Consider the following 17,884-nt stretch of genomic DNA (forward strand, 5'->3'; position numbering starts at 1 on the left):
TGCACCCCAACTCCCTGCCCTGAGCCCCCTGCCACATCCCACACCCCAACTCCCTGCCCTGAGCCACCTGCTGCACCCCGACACCCTGCCACACCCCTCCTTGTACTCCACACACCAACTCCCTGCCCTGAGCACCCTGCACACCTCCTGCACCACAACTCCCTGCCCTCAGCCCCCACTGCACCCTGCACCCTTTCTGCATGCCCTGGGGGCAGCATTGGGGTGGGGACTTCAGGGAAGGGAATGGAATGGGGCAGGGAAGGGGTGGGAAGAGGTGGGGCAGGGGCAGGGCCTAATTAGAAGGGGTGGAGTGGGGACGGGGCCAGAGGCAGTGGAGGGGGGTGTCAGTGATGCGGCCCTCGGGCCAATGCACTAGTCCTCATGCGACCCTCGGGGTCATCTGAGTTTGAGACCCCTGGTATAGATGCTGCGCTACGGGGAATCCTATCTACCTAAGATGCAAGGAGTTTCCTGTGTTCCTGACTAAAGTTCATCTTTTTGCTTAATATTTGTTGCCTGAAGTTTGCTGTGATTTATATAAGAACATAAGAATGGCCGTACTGGGTCAGACCAAAGGTCCATCTAGCCCAGTATCCTGTCTACCGACAGTGGCCAATGCCAGATGTCCCAGAGGGAGTGAACCTAACAGGCAATGATCAAGTGCTCTCTCTCCTGCCATCCATCTCCACCCTCTGACAAACAGAGGCTAGGGACACCATTCCTTACCCATCGTGGCTAATAGCCATTAATGGACTTAACCTCCATGAATTTATCCAGTTCTCTTTTAAACGCTGTTATAGTCCTAGCCTTCACACCCTCCTCAGGCAAGGAGTTCCACAAGTTGACTGTGCGCTGCGTGAAGAAGAACTTCCTTGTGTTTGTTTTAAACCTGCTGCCCATTAATTTCATTTGGTGGCCCCTAGTTCTTGTATTAGGGGAATAAGTAAATAACTTTTCCTTATCTACTTTCTCCTCACCACTCATGATTTTATATAAAACGTTTACTGTATTTGTACCTGTATGCTGAGATGTGTTGAAGACCTGAGCTATTGGTTATTGCAGATAAATTGTTACTCTCCCAACTCTGCCTCTTTTTGGAAGGCACTCGGATACCATAGTGATAAGTGTGGGAAAAGTGGATAGCATTTAATTACCAAAGACTTCCGTCATCCAAGGAAGGTTTTTCTAAGTCACAACATCTAGTTGATCCATGTCCCAAGTAGAGAGGTTGATTACGTTCATTCAACATCAAAGACATAACTGAAGACTAAATAATATATGGGCATTTGGTTTTAATCTTCCTCACTTGTTCATGTTTTAATTAAAATCTACAATACTAAAATTTTTAAAAATTGGCACGACTGAAGTTTCACTCTAGTTATTCTTCTGTGAAGATCAAAGACAAAAGCTATTGTTGGTGCTGATGCTGGGCACTTGTTTTAAAGGGACATTGTCAACTTTAAAAAAAATCAAACTTCTTTCTGGAACTTTTTTACCTGCTATTGTTACAAATGACCCTTAAGATCACGATGACTGAAAAAGATTTGTTTGTTCACATTGTGCCTTTGACAGCACTTTGTGTAAGTCAGTTTCACTGTTTGCTCTGTTAAATAAGTTCCACTGTTCTTTGTGTGGGTCTTTAACACTGCAGCAGGGGGAGAGGCAAATGAAAGCATTTAATCTTTAAAACTACTAACTTGACAAGGGCATATAGGCATGTGTAGGTACCTCAAACTAGTTCTGACTTACTTTTTAAATTGACCAGATACCAGGTTGAGAAGGTGACTTTTTAAGAATCAGATTTGAAGAACTACTATTTCCTTTTGGTTTTCAAAGATGTTATAGAACCTCACACTTTTTGTGGCCTGTTGGCTACAGGTAAAGCTTGTGGGTGCACCAGTTACAGAACCTCATTGATGCACGTGAGCATTAAAACACCTTATACAACTCTTTCCTTTTAAGGTGGAATCTTTTTGCTTTTCAGCACAATTCTGATTTGAGAAGTTCATTGTTTTGGATATAATGATCATTTAGCTCCAACAATTTAAAATTGGGTTTTCCCACATAGGGCCTTGTAATACGATTCTACTGTAACTCCTAAGGAGAATTTGGGCTTTGGGGGTATTTTGGCTGTTCTTAAACAAAGGTGGTGTCTAAATACACAAGTTGCACCGTTTCAACTAAAGCTGTTTTAAAAAAAAAAAGTAGTTTAGTTTAAATGATGCAAACCCTGTTCTATAGAAACTTAAATTAATTACACCTGGCTGGTACTGATTTGAAAAATGATTTTGGTTAATCAGGTGTAACTTTTGTGTGAAGTCTAAGTTTGCATTTAATTTAGCTGCTCTTTTTAAAATCAGCTTAATAGATTTATAACTTTTAATCATTTACACTTATTTCATTCTTCGAAAGACTCTCCTGTGTGCATGTGAAGAAACCTTGGACATCTGAAATGACATGCCCTTTCAGTTTTCATAGTGTCTGTTTTAATAATCACCATAAATTACTTAAATTAATTTCCCAAAGTAACCCATAGATCGTAAACATGTAAACTCTAGCCTAAGCCCTTTTCCCAGAGTTGATGGCCTAGATTTCCTGCCTTCTGACCAATCTGTCCCTAGTTTCTTCTGGCTGGTGAGCCACTTCCATCTTTCATGTTCAGGGTACCCAGCCAGGTTCCCACACCTGCTAAGAGTGAGTCAACAGCAAACACCTGCCATTCTTTTGGATAGCTCTTTCACTGTTCTTTTATCGCTCTTACTTGGGTACTTCAGTGCTTGCATATACATGAGCATGCACACTTCAATGTTGCATCTGCTTATAGTACCACAATTACCAGCTTGGCTTGGTATATTGCGTAATTGACCTGCGATATCGAGCTTGTCATATAAGAGCATGACAAATGCAGAGTGTTTGCTGCATTTGTAATATGTACTCCTGTGACTACAGTCTAGGTCCAGCTTACAGTCATGGAAAACGAGCATCTTAGGGAAAGGATAGAAACCATGTTTAAATACTGAAGTGCTTGAAAGAAGGAAAACGGAACTAGAGAGGCAGCCTTATTTGTCTTACGATGCTGAGATTGTGCGCCTGTTTGGTCACTTGCATTACAGTATGTGAGTGGCATCCACAAATTGCTTTTACCCTTTCCCCTCTAAAATGGTTCAGTTGCCTGCATCTTTAAATGTTTTGGAGAGGGCCTGGAGCTGGCTGCTTTCCTATCCATCCGACCTGATAAGGCAACCATCTGTCCCATGGCGAATACTCCATCACCTTTCTACCTGCTAGCCCTGGCCTTTAAGTCCTTGCATAATATTGTCACTGTCCGTCTGCAAAAGAAGCACTGTACGTTGTACCCAGGTGCTGAAACATTCCCTCTTCTCTGGCAAGTGAAGCAGTTGATAGGACAAACCATTCAGGGCTGTGTTTCTTCTCCTGGTCCACATTTTCCTGTGGTGCTGCAGCAGCTAACAACTGGAGAAAAAGACTCAGAGAGGAAGGGATTAAAAAACGGAGACATTGCTTTCCCAGACCCATCTCTGTGTATGCTTCTGTTGCACTTGTTTTCTGTCTGGAATGAGATTGAGTAATTGAAAGGAGGTTTTTAGATTCTTGCATACGGTTGCTTTTTTGTTATCCATAACTGTTATATAAATGCTAAGTATCAGCTCAAATATATCTTCACTCATGCCAAGGAAGGAATGTTCACTCTTAATGGGCCACTGTTCTAAACATCAATGTGCCATTATAATGTTAAATTTGTACTAGCTGTTACATGTAGGAAATTCCAGTGAGATCTTTTCAGAAACATGCAAATTGGTCATCCAATAGAATATCATTCAGTAGTAATAACGTTTATCTGGATGACAAAAATGGCTTTAAAAATGTGTCATTGTGGCAGATAATTCACTAAAATATCACAAAGTAATCTTCGTATGAAATGGCAAAACTAGTCTTTGGGCTGTAAGGGTTATGGGGAGATTATGTATCTAAAGCCCTGATAATAGGGGACTTGCAAATCATCTCAAAATTTGGGACCTGTCTGCCACAAAAATAAGAATCAGCAAAATCACTGTGATTTTAATTAAACTTGGCTTAAAATAATTATGTATATTAAATACCCTTGTCATTTTTAACATAGTGTTTTAAAGTAGTAAGTGAAACTTAAACCTTATACCTGTTTCCCCTCTGAATTTTTTCCTGCACTATGGAAATGCACTAACTTGTTGCAGGGTTGTTTTTGGCATTGATTTGTGTGTTAGAAATAAAAGCATGTATATTTCCCTAACATTTTGTATTTGTGATTAATAAACAATTTATAGTACGGTAGCTTCCAGAGGAACTTATCAGAACAATGGATACTTTTGTGCTGCTGTCATGGAAAAAATAAGAGTATCCTATTTCTAGAGGGCTTGTGGTTTTAAGAAGAGCTCTTTGTAGCTCAAAAGCTTTTCTCTCTCACCAACAGAAGTTGGTCCAATAAAATATACCGTCTCACTCACTTTGTCCCTCATTTTGACATTGTCTCTCTCAACCTCAGCTACCAGGTTTTATATTCTGGCCTTTTAGTTTGTAAGCTTGTTTGACATCAGTCATGCAGTGGTAGAACAAAATTAGCTATGCAACTTATACTCTTTAAACAGGTAGCTATATTTAATTGAGACCTTTTATCCGTTAATATGGCAGTAAAATGGCTAATTCTATACTAGAATTGTTGGGCTTGAGTTGGTAATTTGACATAACTGCCATACCGAGCCATACCAATGGTCCATCTAGTCTAGTAGCCTGTCTTCCGACAGTGGTCAGTGCCTGATGCTTCAGAGGGAATGAACAGAACAAGACAATTGTTGATTGATCCATCACTCATTGCTCAGCACCAGCTTCTGGCAATCAGAGGTTTAAGGACATGCAGAGCATAGGATTGCATCCCTGACCATCTTGGCTAACCATCAATGGCTATCTTCCATGAACTTACCTATTTTTTTAAATACAGTTATACTTTTTGCCTTCACAACATCCCCTGGCAATGAGTTCCACAGATTGACTGTGTTGTGTGAAGAAGTACTTTCTTATGTTTGTTTCAAAACTGCTGCATATTAATTTCATCGAGTGACCCCTGGTCCCTGTGAAACATTGCCTATGGTCAGACTTCCGGTGTGAGGTGCCTGTGAGGCACAGCAGTACTATGGATTGAAAAGGGATTGTGAACTGGCTCTAAGTTTGCATCTTCGCCATTGTTTTGAAGGGAAGGAGTGGTGAAATGGCTGTGTGCCGTCTTTTGTTGCTTACAACATATGAAGAATGCCTAGAAAAGTGTGTTCTGCTTTTTTTTATTATTTTAATTGAAAATCAGGGTTTGTCTACCCAATTTTTGCTTGAAGATTCAGTGGATAACTAAGTCAGTGATGTTGCAGATGTCATGGAAGTTAAACCTGAATGAGCGGGGAGTGAGATTTATGCACTGTGCAAAGAGTGCATTTTATTTTGAAGTGGTGTTTTTTGCTATCACCTGTCTTGTATAAACACCTGACTAAACAATTTAAAGAAGAGCCCTGTTGGAGCTTTAACATCGTTACCCAACAGGTAAAGATTGACAGCTTTATATCACAGTATCACACCGTTAGATCATCAGCAAAACAGGGACCAGACTGGATCCTTCTGATATTTTAAGGTTTAAAAACAAGCAGGTTTTTAAAAAAAATTAAGCTTTGCTTTACACATCATGAAGAAGCAAAAAAGGCATGGCACCCTTTTTGTTTTATCCCTTCTTAAATAACCTTTAAGTGTTTTCTTAGGTGTCCTTGTAGGAGATCTGTTTTTTTCATGTCCAAATTGAACTCCTTCCATTTAATTTTTGGCATCCTCTGGTACACACAGTCTCCTTTTTTTAAACAAGAAAAGGATACAGGGTTCTCTGGACATACTGTGGTGAGAGACACTAGAAAAATATCTTTCTGCTCTCTATGTGCTACATTATGAATAGTTTCTTAACCTGATTTTGTTGAATCATTCACATTGGGTTTTACAGGCCTCTTCAGTTAAGGCTCAACATTCTTTGTTTTATTGCTAACAACCATTTTTTCCATCAGCTGCAGTCTTCAAACTTCTGTTTCATTCAGTGAAACCTGTAACCTTATTAGGCAACACTTTGTCTTAAGAGATCACCCAAAGTATCCTTGTTCCATTTCTGTAGGAAAATCACTTGCCTCTATGTTGGTCCCTTGAATGGTCATGTATGACAGTTTTTGCTGTATTGCACAACTAGTTATAGGTTTCCTTCAGTTCCTTTGACTTGTGCTTCTATTATACTTTCTCTCCTGAGCTGGCTATTCTCTTACAATTTCTGAAATGAATAGGTACCGCCTTCTCTGATATAGAAGGATTCTCTGATATAGAGGGATTCCAATACCCATCACACACAAACCATGAATATGTACGGGCTGTGTGGAATCCAGCTGCATCACTTTCACTATTCAGAACTGTGGTCAAATAGCCTGTCAGGGCACTAGCAGGAAACCTAAGATGAGCAGAAGCATGCATGCATATCTAATCTATATAAGTCTCTTGACCCACCTTACCAGAAACAACTAACATTGCATGTTTTGGAAATGGGGTTTATAAAGGATTGTACTGTCCCATATGAAGTGCACTTCCTAGGTACAATAAGGAAGATTAGTGTAATTTTGACCCTAATGAAACAAAGGCAAAAATTGACAGTTAACCACACTGTGAGAAAAGCCTTATCAGAATATAAACATGATGTGAATGACTAATGATGCGCCACTATGAAATTTAAACAGTTTACAAGTCGAAACAAGATTTTTTTTTTTTTCTATTCTAACCAGTAAAACCAAAGGCGGCTCCTAGTATCTGAAAGTTGAGCTGCTATTTTTGCTTGTTATATCATCAGAAACAGTCTGAAACTGGAAGTTATCTTGAAAACTTGATGGCATAAGAGGCAGAATAAAGAACAGCTTGCTCTTCTGCAGTTATTGTGCATTGGCTGTGCAGTGCTGGCAGAAGTAAAATGTTTTACTTGTAGGTTATGCATTCTGCAAACACACCAGGAACAGCTATATATCTGTGTTAACAACAAGTGCTAACAGTGTTGCTATGATTAAAAATCTTAATCTGTTTAATTCTAAATGTATTTTGCTGTTTTTACTATGGATTTGCATGTATGATCTCTGTAGCTAACAATGGGTTAAGAACTAGGGTTTGAAGTTAAGAGACAGAGATACGGAAGGTGAAGTTTGATAATAAGGCATTCATTGCAGTGGTAGCTTCCTGCAGCCCTGCTGCTTTGTTCATTTAGTTTATTATATTGGGACTTTTTTTCTCCATTATCTCACAGTGGACCAGATCTATCATCTTGCATCTCCTGCTTCCCCTCCGAATTACATGTATAATCCTATCAAGACGTTAAAGACCAACACTATTGGGACATTAAACATGTTAGGTGAGTTGAAATCTTTTTTTTTCTTCCTCTTCTTACTGCATTCATTTTGCTTGAAATACTCAGAACTGCTAACAACTGTTGGACTCACAGTTGTGTTCCACTTAAGCTTTAAGGCCCAGTTCCACCAATATACTTAAGCACAGGCTTAATGAAAGGCACATGAGTAGTTCCATTAAAGTCGATTATGAAAAATCAAAGGGACTATTTGTATTTTTAGAGCAACGCACATGTTTAAGTACCTGGCAGAATCTGGAGCCATCTGCACTGAGGTGATTCTGTCTATTGTACCACGTAAGACTGAATTCATTAGCCCAGTTTGTTTACTAGCAAGCTAGCAAGAAAGTTCAAATTGCTGTTCCACTAAAATTTTAAATTCAGTATTTAAATGATTGTAAAATCTGCAAACAGAACTCTCGCTAGTATTGAAAGAAAGTGGTTTTAGGTAAAAAAGGTACGCTTTTTTCTCCTTCATTCTCTGTCTCAGAATAACTCCTATATATCTTTGTTCATGTTGGATTAAAAACAGAATTGGAAAGGAAGAGCTAATATTTTCCTAACGTAAACACAAATACAGCTATTCTAAGGCCAAGAAAGAGCCTTGCTTATCTGGCACAAGGGAAGGAAGAGTTCGGCGAGGGATGAGAAGAAGGGGGAATGAGTCAAAAATCAAAGAAAAAAATTAATCTTCCTTGAAAGCCCCTTTTTCTTCTAGGATGTTTACCTCTTCATGTGAACATTTCAGTATTTCAGCTGAGACCATTTACAAACAGCATGAAAATCTTGAGTATAGGAGCCAACTAGAGTACAAGGATTTCCATAGTCATGGCCCAATTATTGAGTAATATCTATGAAGCAATTATGCAAATCAGGCACACAATCAGAGTGCAACTTTAGGGGAAAGACTGCTGTTGTGTCTCAGTGACTGTGAAGCATCCCTGTGTTCAGAGTGACAGCTGACTCCATTTCAGTACAATGAGGGTTAAAGTGTGTAGAATTGCAATAGCTCCCTAGTATTGGTACCTCCCATTGTGGTGATCTCTCCCCCGGCCAATTCTGAGAGTCCTATGCTGCTGCTGAGGTCATATACAGTGTCAGGGACAAATTCTCAGCTATATTAATTTGTATTTAGTGCAGCTGAGAGTCAGGGGGTATGGAGGCATCAAAGTGGCTTCAAGCCTTTTTTGTTATTCACCCCTTTACATCCTAATCTCGATCCAGTTGTCACTGCTTTAGCTTGCACTGGTTGCCAATGGCCCCTGGGATTTTTTGAAGTAGTGGGGGTTTGCTGAGACATGGGGACCCTCTGGCCCCACTTCTTTTCCCCAACCAGGAAATGCTGCACTGGGCACAGTTCAGGAAAGAAGACGGCTTAAAAGCTACTGTCTCAGTTCTGTGCCATCAAATTGTCCCCGTAGCCAGGGAAAAATTTCTATCACTAGCTCTGCCATCTTGAGGGTCAATGTGCCAGCAGAGCAGTGCAAAGCCTCCCTTACGCTGGGCAGAATCAGGCCCACTACGTTCAGTTTCAAGAGGGGCTACAAAGGTCTAATGAACTGACATGGGGAATATGACACACTTTTCTCCTAAACCACATAGCTCCACTTAGTTCCCACCCAGCTTCCTATTGATGTTTCTAACTCTTGTGGTTCACAGGATATCAGACGGTAAAACAGTAGCTATTCCTTCAGGCTAGCAGTACTTTTTTGGCCCCAATCCCGGACTTAATATAGCAAATTTTTGATAGGAGGGTGATTATCCATTAGAACAACATACCAAGGGCTCTGGTGGATTCTCCATCACTGGCAATTTTTAAATCAAGACTGGTTGTTGTCCTAAAATATATTCTTTAGTTCAAACAGGAATTAATTCAGGGAAGTCCTATGGCCTTGTGTTATGCAGGAGGTCAGAGTAGCAGATGATCACAATTGTCCCTTCTGACTTTGTGATCTATGGAAGAAAGTCCTGCACTTTAGTTCAGTGTAACTTTCAATCCATGAAATAAGTGTACGTAAGATCTGACAGTCCGCCAGCTGTGTGGTGTGAGTAGCTGCAGAAAAGCTCAATCGTGTTCCTTCCAGCTTGAACTTGGGTACTGGAGACTTGGAAGAAGAGAGGCTAGATCTGAAAAAAACTGATTAGGGAAGCCCTGAATTCTCTTCTTCCTTAGACAAAGTGGGGTCTAAATAAAGCAATGAACATAACTGAACGTCTTTTGTATTTGCTAAAATTCACTGTTTCCTTTTTCTCAATGTTTAGGATTAGCAAAACGTGTTGGAGCACGGCTTCTGCTGGCCTCCACCTCTGAGGTGTATGGAGGTAAGACATGAGCAGAGCTGGAGTATCTATGGTGTGACCGATCAAGGAAGATTTACAATAACTTCTGTGGATGGTGTATGGCAGCATCAAGTATTTGCGTAGTTGTCATACTTGGACTTGTTAGCTTTCATCTTCATATTTAAAATGTAGACGGTAATCTTCACTTTAAGGCCCCTGTGCACTGCCAGAGCGGAATAAAGCAACCCAAGTGTAAATGAAAATCAGGCCCTAAATGCTGTGTGTAAGAGTTGACCTATAAGAGAATGTTAGCATTCTTTGTAATAAAGGGGTCTTAGTGGAAGTTTCTACATGTTCAACTCAGACTCCAGAGGCCATAGCAGGAATGCATTGGAGGAAAACAGGCAGCAGGTTTGACTCTTGTTCCCCGGACTGTTTGGAAACTGGATTATGATGATGATTAATCAGCAGCAATGGTGTGTGTTCAGTGCTGAAGAAGCCACACGCCCGGCTCTATAAGAGCATACAAAGAAAAGGTCTGTCTCCATTGGAAAATGACCTACTGACAACATCACTATCCGCAATGAGCCCCTAGCTAATTCCTGCCTTCCCCTCTTTAAATCATGTCGAGAATTATTTAACTAGTGCAGATGCAACAAAATGCTCTTTGGTAACATCAGGGACCATGATTGGCCTTGCTGGTGCTAGATAAACTTTCTAAAAATTTCCCTGTGTTGTGAACACCAGTTCTACTCCGCTAGTACTAGCATTATTGGGAGCATTAGTATAGATGGGTTACCAGTTACTACAGGCATTTTCAGCATTGAGCTGATCTAACTAACACAGCAAGCAGCATGATGTTGCTAATAGCTGAGCACTCTAAAGACCTTTTCATTAAAAAGTTCCTAACTTCTCCCCTCTTCCTTTAGATGGAAAGAATGAGATGTGCTCTTTTTACTCCCCTCAGGTTTACTTTTTGGATGGAATGACTTTAGGCAGGCAGGTGCACCACAAATATCACAAGCAAGAACTCCACCAATGACGAGGCAGTCACTGCAAATGGCATGACTGTGTCTCACCTCACATTCCTGCCTCCCTATTTTTATGCAAGGGTCAGTTCCTACACGGGGAAAGCGCTGGGTCAAGAGACACTTCCTAATTGAACAGGAAACCATATTCTCTCTTCCGGAAGATGGAACATTGCTACAGGCAGACCAAGCATACCAGTTCCGGAGCAGCATCTCTCCCCAGCAATCTGATTGCTGCAGGGGAAAATTTAAAGAAACACAGATTGTCAGACTTTGTTATGTATAAAATCCAGTCAGGCAAAGGGATCTACTGTCTTCATATAGTAGGTTTAACTAAATGGAAAAGAGTTATTGTTTTTGAGTCCTTGGCAGGATAAACCCCTTGAAAATGTCCTCTAGCTGTTTCCACTTCCTACAGAGGTTCTCAAACTGTGCTCTGCAGGGTGCTTCCAGATGACTGGCAGAGTTGCTTCTGTCAGAGTACTGAAGCATCTGCATGAATTAAAGCTGCACTGTAACTTGAACACAGTCCGGGCACCTCCTTAGGGTTTCCACAAGCTTTTATGATCAACTAAAATATCTGGTGTCTTTTCACTGTCACATGTTTCATTTGGCATGAATTTAACCATGATAGAATCTAAGAACAGCTTAAAAATTAGAGTGGTAGCAAACATACAGGGGAACAGAACTAAAACTCAATGGCCTAGAAAAAGTAGAGCAGTGGGACAGCAGGATAACAATAGGAATTTGGTAATATATGCAAACTTTAAACCCAGGGAGGAGGAAAACACAGCACAGATAAAATGGATGTTATAATAAAATAATGATATGTCTATTTTATCCTGCCCTAAATATAATTTTTCTTTATGGAATCAAGCTCTATTGTTGAAGCAGGGATGGTGTGGAACTGGGCTTGGACCTTGAGAAGGGAGGAGAGGAGAAAGTAATCCATGCTGTGGTCTCCATTTTAAAAGCAATGAAATGACGTAGGACCACAAATTTCATTGACTTTCAGTGGGGCATTTTCTCATAAGTCACTTGGATACTTTTGAAAATCCTGTCTTAGTCTATAATATGCAAAGATTCGTGAACCATTGTCTTTTGATGTGCTCTGTGAATTATGGCTGAGTATATTTGACATCAGTATCTGCCTTCAGGGAGGTTATGAAAAAAAATTAAATTTCCCATGAGAATTGGCCCTAGAGGACAGTTTTAATCAGTTAGAACCTTAGTTTGGAACTATAAATGCAATGCAAAATTTCTTTTTATACAGTGTCCTTTATAAAAAGCATCAAAAAGTTATAGCATGACAAAGGCAAAGCTGTATGTAGCTCCTGGCGGAGGAGGCATTCTAATTATAAGCCATTATTTGGTAGTGTCTTAACATTTTTTTAAAAAGGAAAGTTTGAAATCCAGGCCACAAATGGGGGGAGGGGAGGGGAATTATGCTCCTATGAGCAGTGTCAGTGCAACTATTTATTTTCAGTATACGTGATGTCCCAGAACATGGTTTTCTTGAATGCTTACAGCAAATCTGGAACTGACCAGATTTCTTCCAAGAAGCTACGGTTCAGTCTCACTGTCTGCCAGCCAGCTCTAGAGAGGAATGATTAATGCCATTTGCGCACTAACTTTCAAATATTACTAACGTTCATTTTTAAATTGAATAAATCTTGGCTGAAAAAATAGCCTCTCTGTGCCACTTGCTGTCCTCAGAGTATCAGGCTCAGAGAAGAACAAGGCACGCACACCATTTTTGTTTGTGGGGCTGTTCCCCCACCTTCACCAAACCAGATTCTTTATGGCATGTCTAGATCTCCACTTCCTGGTTATTTAAAATGAATGAATTGGATATTGGTCTGTAAAACTCTTAGGACCATTTATATTAGACAGTAGAAGCCTCGGGGTCTGTGCTGGTCTCTGCTGGAGCATGGCTCTTATGATCCAGAACAGTAGTGTCCAGAAAGCAATAAGTCTTGGAGAGAACTAACTTTCAGTCTCTGCATACGTAAACAATCATATTACCTATCCAAATGAAATTGTTTCCACTTTCAGTCATGCTGCTCTATCGGGGTAATAAGAATCTGGAGAGAACTGGGCACAACTGATGATCATGTTGTGATCTACTTGTACTTGAAGATCAGAATAAGAATTGTGATCTGTAACATTCCAGTTTTTCTTCCTTGGTTATACCTCTTACTGCTGAGCAATGCTAAGCATTCTGGGATTTATGGGTAACTTTTCACAGGTCACCAAAGAAACTAGGGGAAGGCAATCTAAAGTGTGTGTTTAATATTCAATATAAATAGTTATCAGTAAAAAAGAAAAAGATGTTTCCAGAGCTGGGATACCTTTCATCCAGGCTGGAATACTAGTCTAAGAGTTGTAAAAAGAGAATTTACCTCTGGGCATGACAGCAAGAATCTGTTTTTATGACTGTTAATTCAAGAGATGAATGGTTGCTTACTAGGAAAGGTTGGAGGGGGGGCAACAAAATCTTCATGGAACTTGTAAGTGGCATGGAGGAGATTCTGACACTGTATTAAATATTCATTGGTGGCGGTGATGGTATTGACAGCTGTCTATTATATATGACTCAGCTGAATGTTTTTAATGTTGTTTGTCCTGGCCTCCTCATATTTGTATTTCAGCATGTATTGGAGGTGATGGGAAGGCAGGTATGACTCTCCAGTGGCATCAAAGGGTTCTCTTTTCTCTTGTCACAGCTGTTGCTCAGCAACTCTTAAGAATGCTGCCACCATCAACCACTATTTGCACCTGGCCTACACCTCCAGGCGTATCATACCAGTGGGTCACAGGGACACAGACAAGGCTGAAAGCGAGCCAGAGCAACGTGTTGTAACTTTTTTTGTAAGGGGTATAGAGAGAAATTTAAACTAACTCTAAATAAAGCACCTTGCCCTTTCTTACGCTCAGCTGCCTCTGCTTTGTCTACTCAGAATTATCTTGGCTGAAAAAGTAACTTGCTGGTCCCAGAGTATCAGGCTGAGAGAAGAACAAGGCACGCACATACCATTTTTGTTTGTGGGGCTGCCTCACACCTTCACCAAACCAGATTCTTTATGGCATGTCTAGATTTCCACCTCCTGCTTCCTTTTCCCCCCAGCTCTTTTTTGAATGCCAAAATGTCTTAGCTCCTTTTGCAAACTAAATAGAAATTGCCAATGAACTCTAAATAACCTATAATCTCTCTATTCAATTATCTTGGATCAGAATCTTGGTTTTGCATCTAGAGTTATTCCATCTTTAAGGTCCATTTCCAGACAAACATTCAACTTAGCCTGCCATGAGTAATGGTTCTTATGAGGAGACACATCCATCGAGGAGGCTGCTTTGTTTAATACGCTCAATTTGGGGATTTTATAGATTCTCAGATTGTCCTTAATAGCTATCCCTTTGGGATTCTATTTGATGAATCTATTGGAGTGAAAGATGTTGGCGTTTAATATTTAAAAATTAGATAATTTGAAGAAAAATTCATTAACACTGTACATACTAAAACAAGCTCTATCAAAAGAGCCGTATATAAAAGGAGTTACATTCCCTCTTCCTGTTACTAGAAAGAGAAAGTCATTCAAGTGTTGTTTCTCTCCCTAGATCCTGAGGTTCACCCTCAAAATGAAGATTACTGGGGCCACGTGAACCCCATAGGACCTAGGGCCTGCTACGATGAAGGAAAGAGAGTTGCGGAAACAATGTGCTATGCCTACATGAAGCAGGTATTTGACTGTCAAATTCAGTGGCCTTGCTCTACTTGCTGAGAACAAATGCAGAACAAAACTGGAATGAATACATGTATATGTTAGGGGTGGAGGGAGGTAGAGGATGTCTTGAGTAAGGGAATTCTTGCAATTGCAAAATCTGTTTTCTTTAACATGGAAGTTTTATTGCTCTCATCTTTTGTGATGTTTCAAGTGAGCAACGCTCTCCAAGAAAGTGCTTTGCCAATCAGGACCTTAATGATTATCTTGGAGCAGATTGATGAACACACTGGAAATCTAAATCAACAAGTTACCCTAGTACTAGTTTGATATGGGCAACATATTTTAAATCCCTTTTGCAGGGGGGGCCAACTTGAGCCTGAGAAGGAGCCAGAATTTACCAGTGAACATTGCCAAAGAGCCACAGTAATACATCAGCAGCCCTCCATCTGCTACCGCCCCCAGCACCTCCCACCCAGTGGCAGCCCCGCAATCCGTGCCTCCCCACACCTCCCATCCACTGCAATCAGCTGTTTTGCAGTGCTCAGGAGGCTCTGGTGGGGAGAGGGGAGGAGCAAGGGCATGGCAGGCTCGGGGGAAAGGGTGGAGTGGTGGCAGGACCTGGGACAGAGGAGGGGGTTGAGCAGTGAGCACCCCACAGCACATTGGAAAGTTAGCATCTGTAGCTCCAGCCTCGTAGTCAGCGCCTATGCAAGGAGCTGCATGTGGCTCTGGAGCCACAGGTTGGCCGCCCATGCCCTTTTGATAAAAGACTTGAAAATATGCTGCTATAATTATAGTCTCTCTGAAAGATTTGCATGGTTGACCATTTAACAATTATTTCAAACAAATTAAATCAGTAACTTAGCACTAGAATAAAGATGAATTTTATGAGGTATTTGTAACATGATTTATTAGCTTTCCTTTTTATAAAGGAAAAAGATGATGGTTAAGGGTGTGCTTCTCTTCATTAACCAATATTAACTTTTATGTGCATGAATTTTTTCTTATTTAGTTGTTCAAATAGTGTATAAAGCTGAAAAGCTATATAGTGCCCTTTAATTTGTAATGCATGGCGCTCTCTAATGTTTGGGTTTTTGTTATTGTTTTGATTTTAGTTGTTTGCCATTTTTATATTAAGGTGGCAAAGGAAACCAATTTTAATGCATTATACTGAATATTTCAAACCCTTACAATAAGTAAATTCTAAACATTCTTTTAAAACATATAGGCTGTGACTTAAACATGGTAAAAACATTCATGCTATTCTAACTTACCTCTGTGATCCAGTATCCTAGCACAGATGGTGTAGCATAACCCGGTCATGTTATGGATCAGAAAGAGAATAAAGGATCTTGTCTGCTTTGCTCTACAAGTTTATCTTGTAAGCTATAAAATGAAAATAGCAGAAGCAATTGAGGTGATGGGTGTGTTTTGTAATTATCTTCAGCACAGGCCTTTCCATGATGGCTTGTAAAAATGGGCTTTGATAACTGTTATATCTGCCTGGAACAGGTTTTATCCTGCTATGAGTTCTTGCCCGTGTAACATGCTGAATCCTCTGCAATTACATGGTACATACAGTAATATACTTGTAGCACTGCAGTTCTGTGACTATGGCCCTACCAAATTCATGGCCATGAAAAACGTGTCACAGACCGTGAAATCTGGTCTCCCCCCGTGAAATGTGGTCTTTTGTGCACTTTTACTCTATACTATACAGATTTTACGGGGGAGACCAGCGTTTCTCAAATTGGGGGTCCCGACCCAAAGGGAAGTTGCACGGAGGTCACAAGGTTATTTTAGGGGGGTCGTGGTATTGCCACCCTTACTTCTGCGCTCCCTTCAGAGCTGGGCGACCAGAGAACGGCAGCTGTTAGCCAGGTGCCCATCTCTGAAGGCAGCGCCCCGCCAGCAGCAGCGCAGAAGTAAGGGTGGTGATACCATACCATGCCATCCTTACTTATGCGCTGCTCCTGGCGGTGGCTCTGCCTTCAGTACCACAACCCCCACCACAATAACCTTGCAACCCCCTACCCCCACACACACTATTCTTTTTTGGCTCAGGACCCCTAATGTTACAACACTGTGAAATTTCAGATTTAAATAGCTGAAATCATGAAATTTACGATTTTTAAAATCCTATTACCGTGAAATTGACCGAAATGGACCGTGAATTTAGTAGGGCTCTACTTATAACCCAATCTGCAAGCTATTACTGTTTATTAATATAATAGGACTATACATAGTAGTAATCAATACGTTTGGTAGTAAAGGTTTGCAGGACTCTGTGCTGTGTACACATGCATTAAATGAAAACTCATGATAAGCAATCTGTCTTTGGAGTAGCTGTCTTAGATCCTTCCTGTAGCTTATTCCAGGTCAGTGAAGACTCAAGGAATGCTGCCTAGCCTTGTCCCATGTTTTCATGCATTCTGAAGCCTAATTGGACTGGCTTCCTGAGGAGCAGTGTGGATGTTTTACTAGCACTGTAAAAACAGGTTTACTTTTTGCTGGTGTGGACAAGTTTGACTTTTTCCCCTTGAATAAAGGTATTTTGCCTTTAAGGATGCAGACTAGTAGAAGTGGCTAGGCTTGAAATGTCCCTCTTGTGCAGCAGGTACAAATATGAGATTTAATTTGTTACACCTTAGACTGTAATCTCTCCAGAGTGGTGTGTCAGCCTCGCTTTTCAAAAAATTCTCCTTTATTTTTTCTCCGCTTTGATATTTCATTTTCCATCATCTGTGTGTGGTGTTGAGCAAATTCTCATTGCTTATTGTAGATATCCTTCTAAAGCTTTTGCATCCTTTTCTTTTGTTCCTTTAGTACAAAGGAACTCAACCTAAGATCATCTGACTATATCATACCTTCCTTTGAATCTCTCTGCGGGCTGTTCCTCTTCCTCCATCTAAAGTTTAAGCTCCATGTTCTTATCCATAGGGCCCTTCACAATTCTCTTCTCCCTACTTACCAAGGTCTGGTGTACGCTAGAAAATTAGGTCAGTTTAACTGTGTCAGTCAGGGGTGTGAAAATTCACACCCCAAGCACTGTAGTTAAGCTGAGCTAAATCCCCATGTAGACAGCGCTAGATTGTCAGAAGAATACTTCCATCAACCTAGCTACCACCTCTTGGGGAGAGTCCCTCCTGTCAGTATGCATCAGTGATAGACAGACTTAGGCTCATGAGTTGCAAGTGGCTCTTTGAGCCATCTCCTGCAGCTCTTTGCAGCACATGATATTAAAACACGATGTGCTTTAATTCTTAACCAGACAGGATGCTTTTATTATGTTGATAATTGTAGTTGATAAAATAATACTTGGTCATTTTGCTGTGAGAGCGAGAGAGAGTGTGTGTGTGTGTGTGTGTGTGTGTGTGTGTGTGTGTGTGTGTGTGTGT

The 17,884-nt window shown here is 40.7% G+C and overlaps 1 protein-coding gene across 2 annotated transcripts in view; it reads left to right on the forward strand.

Annotated features, from left to right (window-relative positions):
- The window catches only part of UXS1 (UDP-glucuronate decarboxylase 1), a 100,651-nt gene that overhangs the window by 47,005 nt on the left and 35,762 nt on the right, over window positions 1-17,884 (forward strand). For both annotated transcript variants that reach the window (XM_024215287.3, XM_024215288.2), the window contains 3 exons: window positions 7,355-7,459; window positions 9,716-9,775; window positions 14,380-14,501. In XM_024215287.3, the coding sequence (XP_024071055.1) occupies window positions 7,355-7,459; window positions 9,716-9,775; window positions 14,380-14,501 (287 nt within the window). The remainder of the gene's footprint in view (window positions 1-7,354; window positions 7,460-9,715; window positions 9,776-14,379; window positions 14,502-17,884) is intronic.

Source organism: Terrapene carolina, unplaced genomic scaffold (assembly GCF_002925995.2).
Source record: "Terrapene carolina triunguis isolate 2854851 unplaced genomic scaffold, T_m_triunguis-2.0 Scaffold21, whole genome shotgun sequence".
Classification (NCBI taxonomy): Eukaryota; Metazoa; Chordata; order Testudines; family Emydidae; genus Terrapene; species Terrapene triunguis.